This window comes from Falco biarmicus, chromosome 16, assembly GCF_023638135.1.
Source record: "Falco biarmicus isolate bFalBia1 chromosome 16, bFalBia1.pri, whole genome shotgun sequence".
Taxonomy (NCBI): Eukaryota; Metazoa; Chordata; class Aves; order Falconiformes; family Falconidae; genus Falco; species Falco biarmicus.
The window spans coordinates 9,914,895-9,930,216 of NC_079303.1; the positions used below are offsets into that span (position 1 = coordinate 9,914,895).

A 15,322-nucleotide genomic window follows, 5' to 3' on the forward strand; every position below is an offset into this window, starting at 1 on the left:
AAAGTGCTGCTTGGTTTTCTGCTGCTCTTCTCCCTTGGGCTGGCTGGTGTCCTGTTAGAGCTCAGAGCTGCCAGCCCGCCGGACAGAAACTCGAGCTAACTTCACCTGGATCGAGCACTTGCTTTTATCATGTCAGGCCTCTGAGCACACCGTTGTTTTCTATTTAAAGGAAAAAAAAAAAAAAAAGAAAAGGAAAGTAACCCTCTCCTCGACAATACTGTAGAGTTTTGGATGAGTGGTGCCTGTCATCCCAAACACAGCGCTGAACTGTGATGCATGTAGCACTGATGCTGTGACGGACACTTGAAAGCCACGTGTCTGCATCCCAGTGCATTTCCTGCTGGCCCGGGAGCACTGCGTGCATTTCTCTTCTGCGAGCTTGCTCCTTGTGAATGTGGCTTTAGGTGGGCTGGAGGGGTCCAGCGCCTCTGTTGCCCCATCCGTAGAGGGAGGCCCGTGAGGACCCAGAGGAAAAGAGTGCTTGGGAAGCCCAGGCCATGCCCACAGGGCACATGTCTTGTGGTTTTCTTTCTGCTTCTTGTTTCGCTGCCCTGCTATAAACACTTAGAGCTGACTTTGCCAAAGCAGAGGGCCTTGGGGCACCTCACTGCAGGTGATGATTCATGGGAACAGAGGGCTGCAGCCCTTGAGGGGCTGTTGAGAAGCCTGACTCTTGGGAAAGAAGACTTTGGGGTTTCATCAACCGCTTTTGCAAAGTTATTCTTTGGGGTCTCAGCAGTATCCCCCAGCCGTGTGGCTGCGGCGGGGGGACTGGAGCAGTCCTGGCTTCCTCTGGCCTGGAGCCTTTATGGCAGAGCTGGCCACCGTTGTCGGGAAGCCAGGAGATATCAAGTGGCTTCCCTGGGTGTGCCCTCCAAGAGGGAGGCTGGAGGGACAGTAGCATTCTCCTGAGGGTGAGCATCCCTTGGGTCAGACAAAGCTGGGTTAACAAAGTGAGTCTGTTAAGGGAGGGTAAAACAGAGGTTGTATGAGCTCCTGCACGGGTGCTGTTTCCAGGCACTGTAGCTCAGAGTTGGGGAAACGAAGCCTTCATGGTTTTTACCCTCATGTCTTTAATCCTTTTCTGCATCCCGCAGGAGACCAGGGTCCATGGTTTCCATCCTAAGTTACTGTTTGGCTCATCTTACAGGCTGGCAAACGCTCGCGCTGGAGGATTGAACCCAGTAAAGGAGTGATCCCCCCCGAGAGCGAGGTGTCTGTGGCCATCATAGCAAACTTGGACGACACCGAGAGATTTGAGGATGAGGTGAAGGTGTCCATAGAGAACAGCCACACCTACGTCATCCCCGTCCAGGCTGTCGGCACGGGCACAACGATTGTCACCGACAAACCCATTGCTCCGGAGCTCAACTTGGGCCTCCGCTTCAGGTAGGGATCTCTCGGCTCCCACTTCCCACGTGGGCTCGGCAAGGAGTTTTGCTGTAGTCCTTCAGGCTAGTTGTTCTTCAGTGCTCGAGGTCCTGGCTCTGCTTCACCGAAGCCACAGGAACTCCTTTAGGAATGTTCTATGGCCATTTCAAAGTCGTTAGATACCCTCAGAAGCTACCAAAATGGAAACCAGTTGCTAGGTTGTCCCTGACTTGTCTTTAGTTGGAATATGTTTATTTCCATACTTTATCAAAGAATGAGCTGGAGGAAAACAGCAGGTCCCAGAAGCCTCCTGCTGGAAAATGCTACATTACAAGTATAAACATATTTCTGTTTGCAATAACGTTGCTTACCTTTCCAGTCGCTATGGTCTATTCTCTCGCAAGAGTGGAAAACCTTGGTGGTAGCTTGTTAGCAACTCCTCGACTGAATTAATGGTGCTGGTTTATTTCCCTTGTGCCTGGGAGTCCTGCAGGAGCTGCCGAGTTTCTTTGCCCTGTATCATCCATCAGTTTGCTCGTCTTCCCCGGTTCCCCGGCTGGGCCGCTCTTTAGAGGCGCTTGCTCTTCCCTCGTTTCCCCCGCCCGCTTTCCTTGCGGTCTGCCAGCACTGCGGCGGCGGCAGCCCGAGGCAGAAGCGAGCGAGGGTGCCTGCAGGAGCAGCTCTGAGCGGGAGAGGAGGAGAGGTTGGCTGAGGTTGGGTGGGATAAATTGCGTGTGCTACCTGAAAGAGCTTAGCTCGGGAGGGGGCATTCGCGGATCCTAGTGCGTGTGTCTGAAACTGGCTACATTCTTATAAATGGGAGAGAAAATAAGCCTTTTCAAAGCGCTGTTGCTGTCGGAGTCCTCTTGAGACGAGAATAATACTCTTCTCCAAGTGCCTGTTCCTTTTGCTGGCTGCAAAGAGGCTCCACAGTGCTCTGATACCTAAATTTTGGGCTAGAAAGAGGAGGTTGATGCTGCCTTAAGCATTTAGGCTAGATTAGTGGGGTGGGGTGGGGTGTTGGGGTGTGTTAAATGTGCACCCACAAGCCCCCCAGGTAAGCAGGGACATTACAGGGAGATTGGCACTTGGCCAGCGTGCCCTGTGCTCTGTGCAGCCACAGATGGGCTGCACTGCGGAGGGGAGAGTGTGGGTGGGATTGCTGTCGTCGTCCTCTGCCCCCCTTCGTGTCTTTGCCCGCAAGCTAGTTGGGAGCCGCCGTTGGCAGCGGGTGCAGAGCTGCCACCAGGTGAGCTGGGGGGACCCAGGTGACATCCCAGATGAGGTGGGCTTTCCCAGAGCCACAAATCAGGCATCTACCCAGAGCTTCCCCTAGCCTTCATCTGCCGCTGTCCACAACAGAAAACCGGTTCATACTAAGCCTTGTACACATCATTTGTAAAGTGTGTTTCAAAGACTCGTTTGTTCTAATCTGTCACTTCTGTGTTGGTGTTTAGCTGCTTGTGGCAGACGTGCGTTTTGCAAGCCACGTGTTCTGTACCTTTCAAAAACCCAATAACTGTTGTAGGAACAATTCTGTTCCTGGTGGTGCTCAGATTTATAGAGGGTAGAATAATTATTCCACGCTGGCCTGCAGTTAGTGTTTCTTTACATAATGGAACCAATTTCCATGGAATATTCGTTTTGGTTTATATCTAGCTGTAGTGGTCAATCTCTTGTTGTCACTCCATTCCCTCAGCTGGTAGACCGGGTCTTGTTGCTGTGTTTGTCTTGGGCGAAGCTTATGCTGATCCTGCGTTCTCACAGTGCGTTTACCTTCCGAAGACACAAAACCATCTGCCCTGTTCAGCTGATGCGTTGGGGGCAGGGAGAGTTGGATGCTCCCTAAGAGATGGGGGAGTGAGGGGGGTAAGATGGGCCCCGACGGTGGGATAACTGGTGCCCAGATCTCCAGATGAGTCTCTGCACCCTGCCAGCTCCCCAGTAGCATCTTCAGAGGAAGCCACCTGAGGCAGCAGCTCCCCAGGGGCAGGTGAAATGGCAGCAGAGCTGTTCGTCCACCCACCTGCAGCCAGGGCAGACCAGCTTCGTGCCTGGTGCAGGGAGACCTGCAGGACGCACCTTGGGAAAACCCTCTGAGTGCTGAGCACCAAAGGGTGATGCTCTGCTCGCGAGTACCTGAGGTGATGGATCTTTGCGAAGCTTTTCCTTGCTGTACACAAACTGACCAGCTGCTGGATGCTGAACTTCGGGCCAGCCGAGGTCTGGCTTTGGCTGAAGCTTTGAGCTAGGTCAGCCTTTTCAGAGGTGGTTTTGTTGCTGGGCGTGTGGTCAGATAACGCCATCGGGGTGCTGAAGCTGGGTGACCGCTGGGAAATAGCAGCTCCCATAACGTTTTCCATCTCTGCTTGTTTTCTAGCTTTGATCGCTGCTGTTACCGTTTCAAGATGACAAACAGAGGACGACGCACCCACCAGCTGTATTGGTCAACAGAAGGCTTCCCCACGTTCAGCCATCGTGACCGTCTCCGTGCCATCAGTAACACCAAGGGCACAGATTCCTCCCAGAGCCCCAAACCTGCCTGCCCTGTGTTTAAGCTTCAACCGCTGAGGACAGAGCTGATGCCGGGCAAGACTGTGGAGATGGTGCTGGAAGGCTCCTCCAGCACTCCCCAGGTGAGGTGCCCCACGAGGGCTGCGCCCTCCCCACCAGGTCACCTCCGCTGGGGCTTCTTCCGACCCCTTGACATTTGCCTTGGGAAGAGGAGCAAGCGCTTTCCAGAAACTGTTTTAATGCCACAAGTTGCCATGGCAGCACCGGCTGCTTTCCTTGCTGGCCACCATCAGTGTTTCCATAGCCATCATAAACCCAGCTCGCTGTTACCAAAATGCGGGCTGAAGGGAATGTTGCTGCTTCAGAAGCAGAGGGCAGGTTACAGGGTGTCGTGTGCTGAGGCAGAAAGGAAGGGCGGAGAAAATAAGTTACGCTTAGGCTAGGAGCAGAGGCTGTAAATAAATGAAAACATGTGAGGTCATAGATCTGGTGAAAAGAGTGAGTTAAAAAAACCCAAGCACCAAACCTGTGAAGAGAGGGAGAGTCTGAGAGCAGCATCATTTTTCCTCTGTAGACAAACATGGGCAGAGGCTTGTCTAGCGCTGAGTCCTGGAGGAGAAAAAACAGTGCGTGCCAGCCCTGATGGTCAGAGTGATGTTCATCCACGTGGGAAAGTGTTCCCAGGGACCGTTATAATTGACAGCTTGACTTGTTGTCGGTATTTCCATACCAGCTCACCCCAGACTCTCAGCCAGCCTTGGTGTCCCAAGGGCAGCCGGGTCTGGCAGCACCCTTGGGTGGCAGCTCAGCAGGGTCACAGGGTGTTCTCCCCCCCCGGGCCCTTCTTTCCAGGCCAGGGGAAATCCAACTCTGCAGAGGAGCTGCCAGCTAACCCTGGTGTACATTCCTTGGCTCTGGGACCGCTGGGCCCAGGTGTTTAAGCAAATGTGGAATGAATCTTCATGAAGCTCCTGCTGTTCCTAATGATCTGAAAGGTGCTTGCAAGGGTTGCCTCAGTGGCAGCTTGCAGAAGGCTTGATCGCTCGCCTAGCTGAGTGCCCTCATAAATAGGATGCAGCATAACAAGAGGAGGGGGCTATTGAGGAGAGCAGTGGCTGTAAGTTGCGGCAGGAATAGGGTCCGTGGTTGGGTGGCTAGCAACTGCAGCGTGTTTTGTGGATGCCCTGCCAGCACCTGCTTGGGTGACGCGTGACTCTTGCATGCAGGTGGTGAAGGAGCGGCTGCTGTGTCACGCCGTGGTGGGGAGCAAGGCGGGGAAGGCACAGATAATGCAGATGGACGTCACGTGTGAGTTCGTTGATCCCGTTCTGCAAGTGTCTACCAGAGAAATCGCATTCCGGGTGGAGAAGGTAAGTCTCAGGATTGCATCCTGGCATTGAAGAGCGTGGCTGATGGCCGAAAGCCTGCGGGGTGTGCGTGCCCGTTAAACACGGGGGGACGGGGATGGTTAAACCGCTTCCCCAAGTCCACGGGGCTTCGGCTATCGATTCGAGCCAGAGCAAGCTTTGGCCGTTACCACGAGATGGTTCTACCACAGAGATGGTGATTTTGCTGCCCTGGGGTCGGGGACAGTCACAGCTCTGCCCTTCTCGAGGTGGAGGCAGGATCGAGCTGCTGCGCCAAGGGCACAGGTGAGGCAGTGGGACCCGCGAGCGCAGCGTGGCCGTTGCACAGCTGCCTTGTGCGCTGGGGCTGCTGGGGGAAGAGCCGATCGCTGCAGCTGAGCGATGCTAAACCCCTCCTCACCCTTCCTGAGGTGCTTTGTGAAGTAAGTGAGGGTATTCTTAGTGACGAGATGGTTTTCTGACTTCAGCAAAGTAAAGCTGAGATTGCAGCTGCTGCGCTGAGGGGGGATCGTAGCCACTTGTAGAGAGACACGCATTTGTGTAGTCAGGATGAAGGGAGGTTTTTGAGGCTCCTCCAAGGCATGGGGATGTCTGAACACCGATCCTGCAGGGAAGCTGAGAAAAATGGAGCTTCCTGCCAATTCCTCAGGCTGGTGAAGGAAAACTGTCATCTTTTGTCTCTCTCTGCCTTCCCTGCTCTTGGCATGGATGCTCTTTGCGTTTCCCTCAGCCTCACCTCCTTCAAAGGACCTGCAGTCATCCCTCAGCTGCAGTGATGACAACACCGATGCAAAACAGGAGCCCTTTAGTCTCTGGGTCCTGACTCCTCCATCATCTTTCCCTCTCCAATGCGGTGTCTGAAACAGAGAAGATTGTCCATTATTTAGTTTCTGTATTTTCAGGCCTCTCCTCTGGTTCCCAGGCTTCCAGAGAAGCACAAAATCCTGTGAGCGGGCGGTTCACTTAATGAGAAGCTTTTCAGCTGTTCCTGATGTCTGCCTGTGTTCTGCTTGATGCCCCGTGCTCTGGTTTATCGAGTGCTATGACACTGCAGCTGTTGGATATCGATACATCCAGAACTAGTTTCCCAACCGCTGCCTAGTTGATGTGAACCCTGCAGGAAGGCCAGAGCGATGCATAAGCAGGAAGAAATAGCTTAGGCTGAGCTTGACTGTGAGGCTACAGACACTTTGTCACTGGAGCAGGGACAGCAGGACACACGTTGCAACCAGACCGTTGAGGTTTCTAGCTGGCTGTTTGTGCGTGTAAATGTTCCAAGCTAACCTTAGGCTACTGCAGGCTCTCTCCTCCAGGCCAAATCCTGCTTGCTTTTCTCTTCTGACTAGCCATCCCTGCTTTTATGAGGCTCCTGGAGCCACTAAGGCTGTACGAAATGACTGGGGGTGAAAATCGTCTTGTGCCATTCTGCCCAAGAGAGGGTAAACTGGAGACAAGCGCTCTGGGTTCACTTTCTGCTTTTGACCTTGGTCAAGCAGCTGCCTCCTCTCGAGGTGCTGTTCCCTCGTCTGTATGTGAGACTGTTTCCCGGCCCCCTGGGGGATGCTGTGGTTTCTAAACGTGAAAAGCACCTGACGTTCTGAAAGAAAAACCTTGTAGAAGGGTAGAAACTAATACAGACAGTGAATAAGAGATGTGTGCAATTTTGGGGTTGAAAACTCTGAAATGCGTCGGAAGGGAAGGGAGGTGCGTGGCCACTTCAGGTTGTTTTTTTCTTGTCTCCTCTTTCTGTAGCTACCCAGTGACGTCCTCAGCCTACAGCATAAGCCTCTTTCTTTAAAAAACATGTCCTCCCTGCCGCTGGGCGTCGTCCTGGCCTTAGACCAACCCTTCCGAGTCTGTGATGCGGCCCGGCAGCCCCTCCCTGCAGATGTCCAGGTGAGCAGGACCTTCCCGTGGTGGGCTTTGAGGAGGAGGGATGTGGCGGTGCGTTCCTGTTGGGAGGTCCTCTGGCAGGGTCTCCTGTAGAGTCAGCAGTAGCCTGGCCCCAACTCAATCAGATCTGAAGCGAGCTGCTGGAAGAAACAAAAATACCCGAGTTGGGAAGATACTTCGTGGCTCAAAGCCATGAGGAGAAGGGAGCAGGCACCTAGGGCTGGGCAAGCCATGGAGTAGAGGTATCTCCTGGGACTTGCAGCAGCCGTCCTCAGCCAACCTCAAGAGCAGCTTGCTCTCTGTGAGGGCAGCTCTGCCTTCGGGAAGGCTGAGGATGCTCCTCCCACTGTCGCCTGGCACCTGCCCTGTCGGTGGTGGAAGGCGCTGGACATGGGCTCTGCTGGACACGCGCTGGTGGAGGTGCGGGCACCGTTCCTGTGCCGCGCCGGTGACTGGCCCCTGCGAGGCTGAGGCTGCCGTGCCGGTGCACTTGTGCTGTGAGGATAAAGGAGTTTCTCTGGAGTCAGGGCAGCAGCCCTGGCTTGCCGGAGTGCTGGTTCGGCTGTGTGTTTAGCACAGAGCCTCTGTGGGTCCAGAATTCAGTAGGACAATATTTATTTCCCCCTGGTATCGATGCAAAGCGCAGAAACGTGAGCCTGCAATAGTCTGACGAGAGCGTGGTGCTTGCAGTCAGGCACTCGCTGTAAAGAACGTGCAGGGTGGGCTGAGAAGCCCACGCTGAGGTCATGCTTTAAGACATTGACGTGTTCCATGCTATCCAGCCTTGGACTTCATTACGCTGGTGTTTGATCTTTTTAATCTCCTTGCAGCCAACGAAGCTGGAGGTAGGGGAGGAACGTCATTTCTTCATCGGATTTAACCCTGCTCACGAGGAGCATCTGAATAGCTGGGTGGCAGAGAAGGCTCTGAAGATACAGCTGCTCGAGCATCCTCACGAGGAGCAGGTCACTGTTCGGGGAGAAGTCTTCTTCCCAAATCTCCAGTTCCAGACCATGGCCGTGGACTTTGGGTGCATCTTGAATGACACTGAGGTGGAGCGTTACATTGAGATGACCAACTGCAGCCCGCTTCTCGTCCAGTACCACTGGTCATTCCTGACGGGCGGCCACGCGAGCCAGCTGAGGTATGTGCACCGTTGCCCTCTCCTTGAAGCTCCTCTTCCTAGTGTCCTGTCTGTACCTGGCAAAGACCCAGGCTGTTTGCCTGGGATCTGGCAAGCAGCTTTCAACTCTCCCTGGTGGGAATAACACCTGCCAGCCGTGGTCAGGCTAGATGCTCAGGGAAAAGGTGATCTCTGCCGGTTGGACGCTGCAGGGGAGAGCATGTTCTCCAGCCAAGCTGGGGCTGTATGACACTACTAACGCTTTTTGCTTAGCCCATACCCTGGAGTCCTGCTGTGCCTCTGGAGCTACAAAGCCACGCTTAGGCACGTGGACGGTAACATCACCGGTTTTCCATCCCTGCCGACCCTGTACGTTGTCATTTCATCCTAAGAGCCTACATAGGCGCTGCCACCAGAAGGACCTGCTGCTGCCCCGGTCCCTTGCTGCTGCTTTGCTGTAGCCCCCGTACTGGTTCCCCGGGAAGGAAAGCTGCTGTGGAGAGCTGTGCTCGCAGACCCTGGTGGCCTGAGGCAAACACCACCCTGGAGAAGGGAGTTTTTGTCTGTTAGCTGTTTTGTGAATGCGATGTGCAGTTGATTCAGCATTTTTCACCAAAACGGCAGGTTCTGCTGGGGCTGTAGGTCCAGCTGCAGGTGTCAGTGGGAGCGCTTGTCTGAGCATCCCTGGGAGGCAGGGCATCCAGCCCTGGTCAGTGGTTTCCAAGCCCAAGAGCACTCTTGCAGTGGTGCTGCAGCACGTCTATAAACACATTTCTAGCAGTTCCTCCCGCTGTGGCCTCTCTGCGTAGTACAGAAGTCTAGTCTGGGCGGTTTTAATGGCAGTAGCAACTGGTTTTTCCATAATGCCCTGGGAAACCAAGCAAAGTTAACCACTGCGCGTTGAAGTGCTGCTATTGCAAATAACAGAGATCAGTTTTGTTTAGGGAGTTGGAATTTGGCTTAGAGGAGACCGGGCACTGGCATTAGCTATGGCGGTGAGGAGGGCTTGGGGGAGAAGCTGTGGACACTGGGGTAGCCCGTTCACAGCGGGGTCTTACCAGGGAACGGCCAGTCTGGTGTGGCCCTTCATGCGCGGCACCTTCAAGAACAGACCCTAAAATGCAGGGGAAAGTCTGCAAAAGCAGGTGCAAGGAGGTGGACAGGGAAAGAGTAACAGGGCTGTAAGCTTTGCTCGGAAGCCCCTGTCATCTCCTGGTAAATTAGATTAGGGTTTAATTACAAGCTAAGGGAAAAATCTAATGTTGATGGTAGAACAATGCATATATTTTATGGTAACAGAGAAACACACACATTGGAGCAAAGCCTGTGTGGAATTAATTTCCTCTGGGGCCACTTATTGGCCAGTTGCCTGTTTGGGTGGTTTTTTTTTTTTTGTTTTTTTTTTAGGGTTTTGGAAATGTGACTGCTGAATCAGTTTTCAGCTTTTAATTCCCCCATCTCCACTTAAACTAGCTTTGCTGGACCTGAGCCTGCAGGTTCTTCCGGCAGACGCTGAGTTACCCAGCTCTGAGTTGGTAGCAGCTGAGGGTCCTGAGCATCTGGCAGGATAGCTGAGCATCTGGCAGGATAGCAGCCCCTGCTCCAGAGGGTTTGGCATAGCCCCTTTGCTGGCTCGTTAGTGCTGTGGACGTTAGGACAGCTCCCTTTTCTGCTCTGCATGTTAATTCAGCAGTAATGTGCTCGCTCTGGGTCCCTCAGCAGACACCATGTGACTCTCCATGTCAGGGCTGGAAATGAAGATGGTCTCCAGGCTATTAACACCTCAGATGGCTCATTAAGAGCCCAGCAGAAGGGCAGCATGTCAGATATTATTTCTGGTCTACATTAAGCACTGTTGCTATTCTAAATTATCAGATCAAACTAACTTGGTCTGACATCGAGGGAATCAAACATCAGGTCTCGTGAAGGCGAGATCGATAGAATTGAAGCGTCCACACTTCTAACCTTGCTGGAGCTGATCGCCAGAGACTCCCAGCATCAATCAGACACACACATTTATTTTGGCCAGGAGAGAAAAATGTTGTTTCTCTGCCTGGACAAGACTATTTGTGCTTAAAGTGGGTTTGGTTTTTTTGTTTCTTCTAATTGTTCAACCCATTTTTTCCTCCTTACTCTTTAGTCACTGCTGCTACTTTGAGCAATCATGTCAGCAACACAGTCCAGCCATTGCTGTGCGGTTAGTCATTTCCAGGGCGCGCACAGTGACAGTTGGAGCTGTCGGATCTCACTGTAATGATGTTGCTTCTCTGTCTCCGCGCTGCCTGGTCTATATGTCAACGGGTGGCTCAGTAAATGCACAAATCTTAGCTCAGCAGAGGAATTTATCCTAGCAAAGAAATAGTCATCAGGGCATTGGGACAAAATGCAGTTTCTAGTTTTTGCTCTTGGCGAGGGCAGACCATCACCACCACCTTCCCCAGCTGCTGGCCATGTGGCCCAGCTCAAGCCGCGTGTTCCCACAGGGTGCACTGGGCAGGTTTTGAGTTTACTTCTGTATCACATTGTTTTGTTTTCAGTTGCAAACACCCTTGAGCTGTCTTGCTTGTTCCAAAGTCCCTTTTTAATCTGCGTCTGTTGGCCTGCAGGACAAATCAAAGTGCATCGTCGGGGTCCGTAAGCCTGTTTAGATGCCTCAGGGGCGCGTGGTCTCTGGTGCTTTGCCCTGTGACAGAGCTCGGGCTTTGTTGGGGGGCTTGTTTTCCCCCGGTGCTTTGGCTGTGCCGAAGGGATGCACCAGCGTGTGGTCCCTGGGGGCCTGGGCAAGGATGCTGGGCGTGTGGGTGCCACGCACCAGGGCAGCAGCCTCAGCGCTGTTAAAACTCCTGCATTTAATGCAAAGGGGTGGTGGCTCCTGGCACGTGTCCTTGGTGCTGGCAGGACCTGCAGGGACCTCGGGTCTTCAGATCACCGTTCTGGGGTGTCTGTCCTGCTGGTGGTGGCTCTCACACAGCCTGAGCTGGCAAGGTCACGTCATCCTGCCTGAATCTTCACGCGCAGTTTGCAGAAGCGTTGTGATTTCTAGCTCCTCTATTTTGGGAGGTGGGTGTGGGAAGTGGTGTGAAGCTGTGTCCTTAGGAGGCTCAGAAACCAAGAGACAGGCTGAGATGATTTTTTTCCTAATGTCTCAGCGGTTCGGATGGTGGGTGGCACAAGGCTGTCCTGGCCCTAGCAGGAAGGACTCTTCTCTCCCTGCTGTCAGTGTGCCTGTGCTGCCATTGAATCCCCCCTGTTAATACCTGGATCCATTTTGTCTCATCTGACGGGTGGTCAGGTTGGGTGAGATGGACACAGGGGGGTTAACACCTTGCTGTCAGCCCCTCCAGCCCCAGGCTGACCTGCTTATGTCAGGAGGCTCCTCATCTCTGCTCCAGCGTGCTGGTGGAGGCACTTCCGCAGCCCTTTGGCCCCTCTGCTTTGGGGCTGGTCCCTTCTGCAGGTGGAGGAGCCGCTCTCTGCTCCTTGCCTTCATCCCTGCGTTCACAGCCTTGCTCTGAAAGTGCTGGAGGCTGCCCAGAAGGTCCTGATTCTGAGAAAGGGTTACCTCAAGCCTGGGCTGATGCCAAACATCTCATCATCTTGCCCTTCTTTCCCAGGACCAACCCCCTTTCCTTCAGTGCCAGGAAGATGTCGTGTCATAGAGATCAGCTTTCTGTTGACACCTCGGGTTCCTCACTCCCTTCCTTTTCATGTGATGCTCATTGTTGTTCGTTTTGACTTTCCCCCACTGGAAAGAGTCCCTGGCTGTGCTGCTTCACGCTTCGCCGCAGCAGGACTTGCTAATCGCATCATCTCCCAGCGCTGGGTCCCAGAGGGCTTCTACTTTAGAGGGAAAAATACTGTTGTTGTCTAGGCACCACGGTCTGGTGAAGTTGCCTCAAACTGTTCTGTAGAACTAGAGGTACCTTAATAAATGATTATGGATTTTCCATCTCGGGGGTTTCCCTCTCCTCGGGAGCTGTTACTCAGCCGCAGTATTTATCACGAGCCACTCTAAGAGCTGCAGTTTCATTTCCTCACCATGTGCATCGTAGCGAGCGGTTCTGGGACAGCTGCCGCGATGACGGCCGGACCCAGGCACCCAACGGGTGCGTGGGCTGGTGCGTGGCTGGAGGGTGTTGAGGTGCTCCTCTTGGTGGCCTGACACTGCGGGCATCTCCCCTGCCGCCAGGGAAAGGTAGCGTGCAGCTGCAGGCTGCCCAAAAGCACCACTGTCCCAGCTGAGCTGGATTTATCTCATCCTTACAGAGCTGCCCAAGTCAGCGGCCACTGGAGGTGTCGGGCAGTTTGGTCGCCCATCAGGGCGCCCCAACATGCACCCGGGTGCCTGGGCTGAGAGGAGCAGAGGTTGCGTGGGTGGGACCGTAGGTGGGCGATGCGCTGCAGGGCTGAGCGAGCACCTTCATCCCCTCCAGCCCTGGTTTGTTCTTCCCCACGGACGGTGCCGAGCTGTTGCTCGGGGTCCCCGTGGCGTCCCAGCAGCAGGCGGAGGGAGGGCTGTCAGGGGCTCACCTGGGCCAAGCCGTGTTCTTGCATGTCGCTGTAGGGAGGGCAAGTCAGGCGGGATCTCTTCCGGGTTATGAAGAGCAGAGCCTGTAATCCAGAAATGAAAACCAGCCTTAGATACGAAAGACAAATCTTTGTTTGGAGCCCGTGGTTCAAGGCACTGAATTCCCAGCTGTAAAAAATGTGCCGTGTTTGACGGCGGGGGGAACGCTTACGACTAGGCACAGCGGCAGGTAGGCATGGCCTGAGCGCGTCCCTCCACGTGGCGTTGGAAATCCAAGCAGAGCTACTGTGAGCACCTGCTGCAATTTCATACAGGGACCATAGTCAGAGTCACTTGGGAATTCTGAAAACGTTAACTCATATGCTTTTTACTGGCTGCTGTTGCTCAAAGGATAAACTCGGCTCTGTTTGCAAAACGAGCGGTTGAACTGCTTTGCTGAACCATTTGCCAAATTTGTCCTCCAACAGTTTGTGTTTAGAAACTGCTGGGGAGGTAATGATGGCATCAGGACGTGCCACACCGGTTATAAGCTCGTTTCAGCAGAGCTGCAGCCTTTGTGGCACGAGGTGCGGTTCGAGCTGCTGTTTTGCAGCCAAGGAGTACCTGTGGCACGGCAGGGAGCTGAATCTCGGTGTCGCGATTGGAATAGATTGATTAAAAATGACCAGCGTTTCCTTCCCCAAAGTACTAATCGCGGCTGCTTTGGTGCTCATCGGGGATCAATGGGCTGTTTAATTGCGAGTCTCTGCCTGGAGCCGCTTGACGTGTCTTCCCGTGTTCCTTGCGTGTGCGAAGGTGTCCCGTGCTGGGCTCGTGCCGGCTCTGTCGGGGTTCGGGCACAGCAGGCGGCGGGCTCCGTCCCTGCTCCTGCCATCGCCGCTGCTGGTCCTGACCCGCAGCTGTGCGTAACCGCCCAGGGGAGAATTCAGGGTAAATACCTAGAAGAGCTGAAAACCTCCTTGCGGCGCTGGGTCTGTGCTGGCGCATCGCCATCCAGATCTGCCCCTTTGTGTCTCAGTCCCACCTTTTTGTGCAGTTTGTCCTTTTGTCTCCCTGCAAGGTGTTCACCTCTGATATCTGCAGTTCCTCATGGCAAGCAGTTGCCACTGCTGGACCAGCGTTGTCCCTGGGCAGCCCCCAGCATTGACCTGCTGCATCCTGGTTCTGGAGCTGCCAGGTCGGATCCATTCCTGGGCTGGCGGCACCAGTGCCCACCCAGGGGCCACGTCCTGCCAAGGAGCTGCTTGTCCAGGTCTTCCTCCCTCCTACTGCAGCTTCATGATGGAAGTTACGGTTTCTTCCAGGTTCAGCCCTCCAGCACCTAAACTGTTCATCAAACCCCAGCCACCGAAGGAGGAGGGAGCCTGCTCGGAGCACTCAGCATCTGCAGAGAGCAGTGTCAGTGATGGATGCGTAGAGGAGCCAGCTGAAGCCCTGGGAGCAGTGGGGGATCCTGCCCAAGAGCCAGCAGATGCAGAGGACTCCCTGGAAGCAAAGGTAGATTTTCTTGTACGCTCACTGTTTTGCGTTGCCTCCCCCAGCTTGCCACCAAAAAGCCGTGCTGGTGCCAGCGTAGCGTCCCTTTTTTGCTGCCCTGCTGCCATGTGCCCTGAGAGTGGGCTGGGCAGCAGGGCCAGCAGCTGGACACGGGGCTTATGGGGAGGGACAAGTAGGGTAGTGTTGTTTGGAGAAGCCCATTCAGGTCCTCCTGACCTGTGGTGGGGTTGGGGTTTTTTGGCTGGGTTTTTTTTGCACTGTGAAAGGAGGGGTTTTACCTGCACCGTGATGTGGAGGCTTCCAGTTCCCTTCCTCTGTCAAGCCCTGCCCAGTACTGGTCTCCATGTACCACCTTCTCAGCCCCAGCTAGAGCCACCCGTTGTCACGTCTCTGCCTTCGCCCGAGCCCCGGTATTGCAGCGATGGCCACAGAGCTGCCTTTTTATAAATGGAGACTTGACAAAGTCGCTGTCTTTTCCTCTTAGTATGGGAAACAGCCTTTGGTCTGCTGACCTTCCTGGTGAGCCTCGGTGCTTTGGGGCTTGGCCTCGGTGCTAGTGGGAGCTGATGGCACCTTTTGCTTCGCGTGGGACAGAGGCTGCTCCTGGGGCAATAAAAAAGGATATAGGAGAGCACAGGAGGTTCTGAAAGTGCCGGAGTTGGTGTCAAGTTCAAGGAGGGGGGTCGCACCTGCTGACATCTAAATATCAGTGGTTTTAATGTTGTAGCTCTGCACGTGTTTTCTGAATCAGGAAAAAGGATACCTGGTAGGCATAAAGAATAGCGCGGCTGAATGTTTTCAGATAGAAGCATGAAATCATTTTTGTGCCCTGCTTTGTTGCCATGTATGCACAGATAAAGCAGGGAAATTCAAGGGGATATGGCTAGGTAGGATCCAAAATTGCTTCAAAGGATACATCTGGGTTGCAGTGTTGTCTTCTGCTTGTGTCACTGTATCAAGGCAATGTCCATGTAGCCTTCCTGGGGAGGTGGGAGACCATAAGCCTGGGAAAGATGTGGGTTAGCGTCT

The 15,322-nt window shown here is 54.0% G+C and overlaps 1 protein-coding gene and 1 pseudogene across 1 annotated transcript in view; both read left to right on the forward strand.

The window, feature by feature from the left end:
* The window catches only part of LOC130159640 (hydrocephalus-inducing protein homolog), a 62,322-nt gene extending 60,929 nt beyond the window's left edge, over positions 1-1,393 (forward strand). Inside the window, exon 19 of the mRNA XM_056361455.1 lies at positions 1,151-1,393. Coding sequence (XP_056217430.1) covers positions 1,151-1,393 — 243 coding nt within the window. The remainder of the gene's footprint in view (positions 1-1,150) is intronic.
* A 2,386-nt stretch (positions 1,394-3,779) lies between these two features.
* Positions 3,780-15,322, forward strand: part of LOC130159867 (hydrocephalus-inducing protein homolog) — a 45,764-nt pseudogene continuing 34,221 nt past the window's right edge.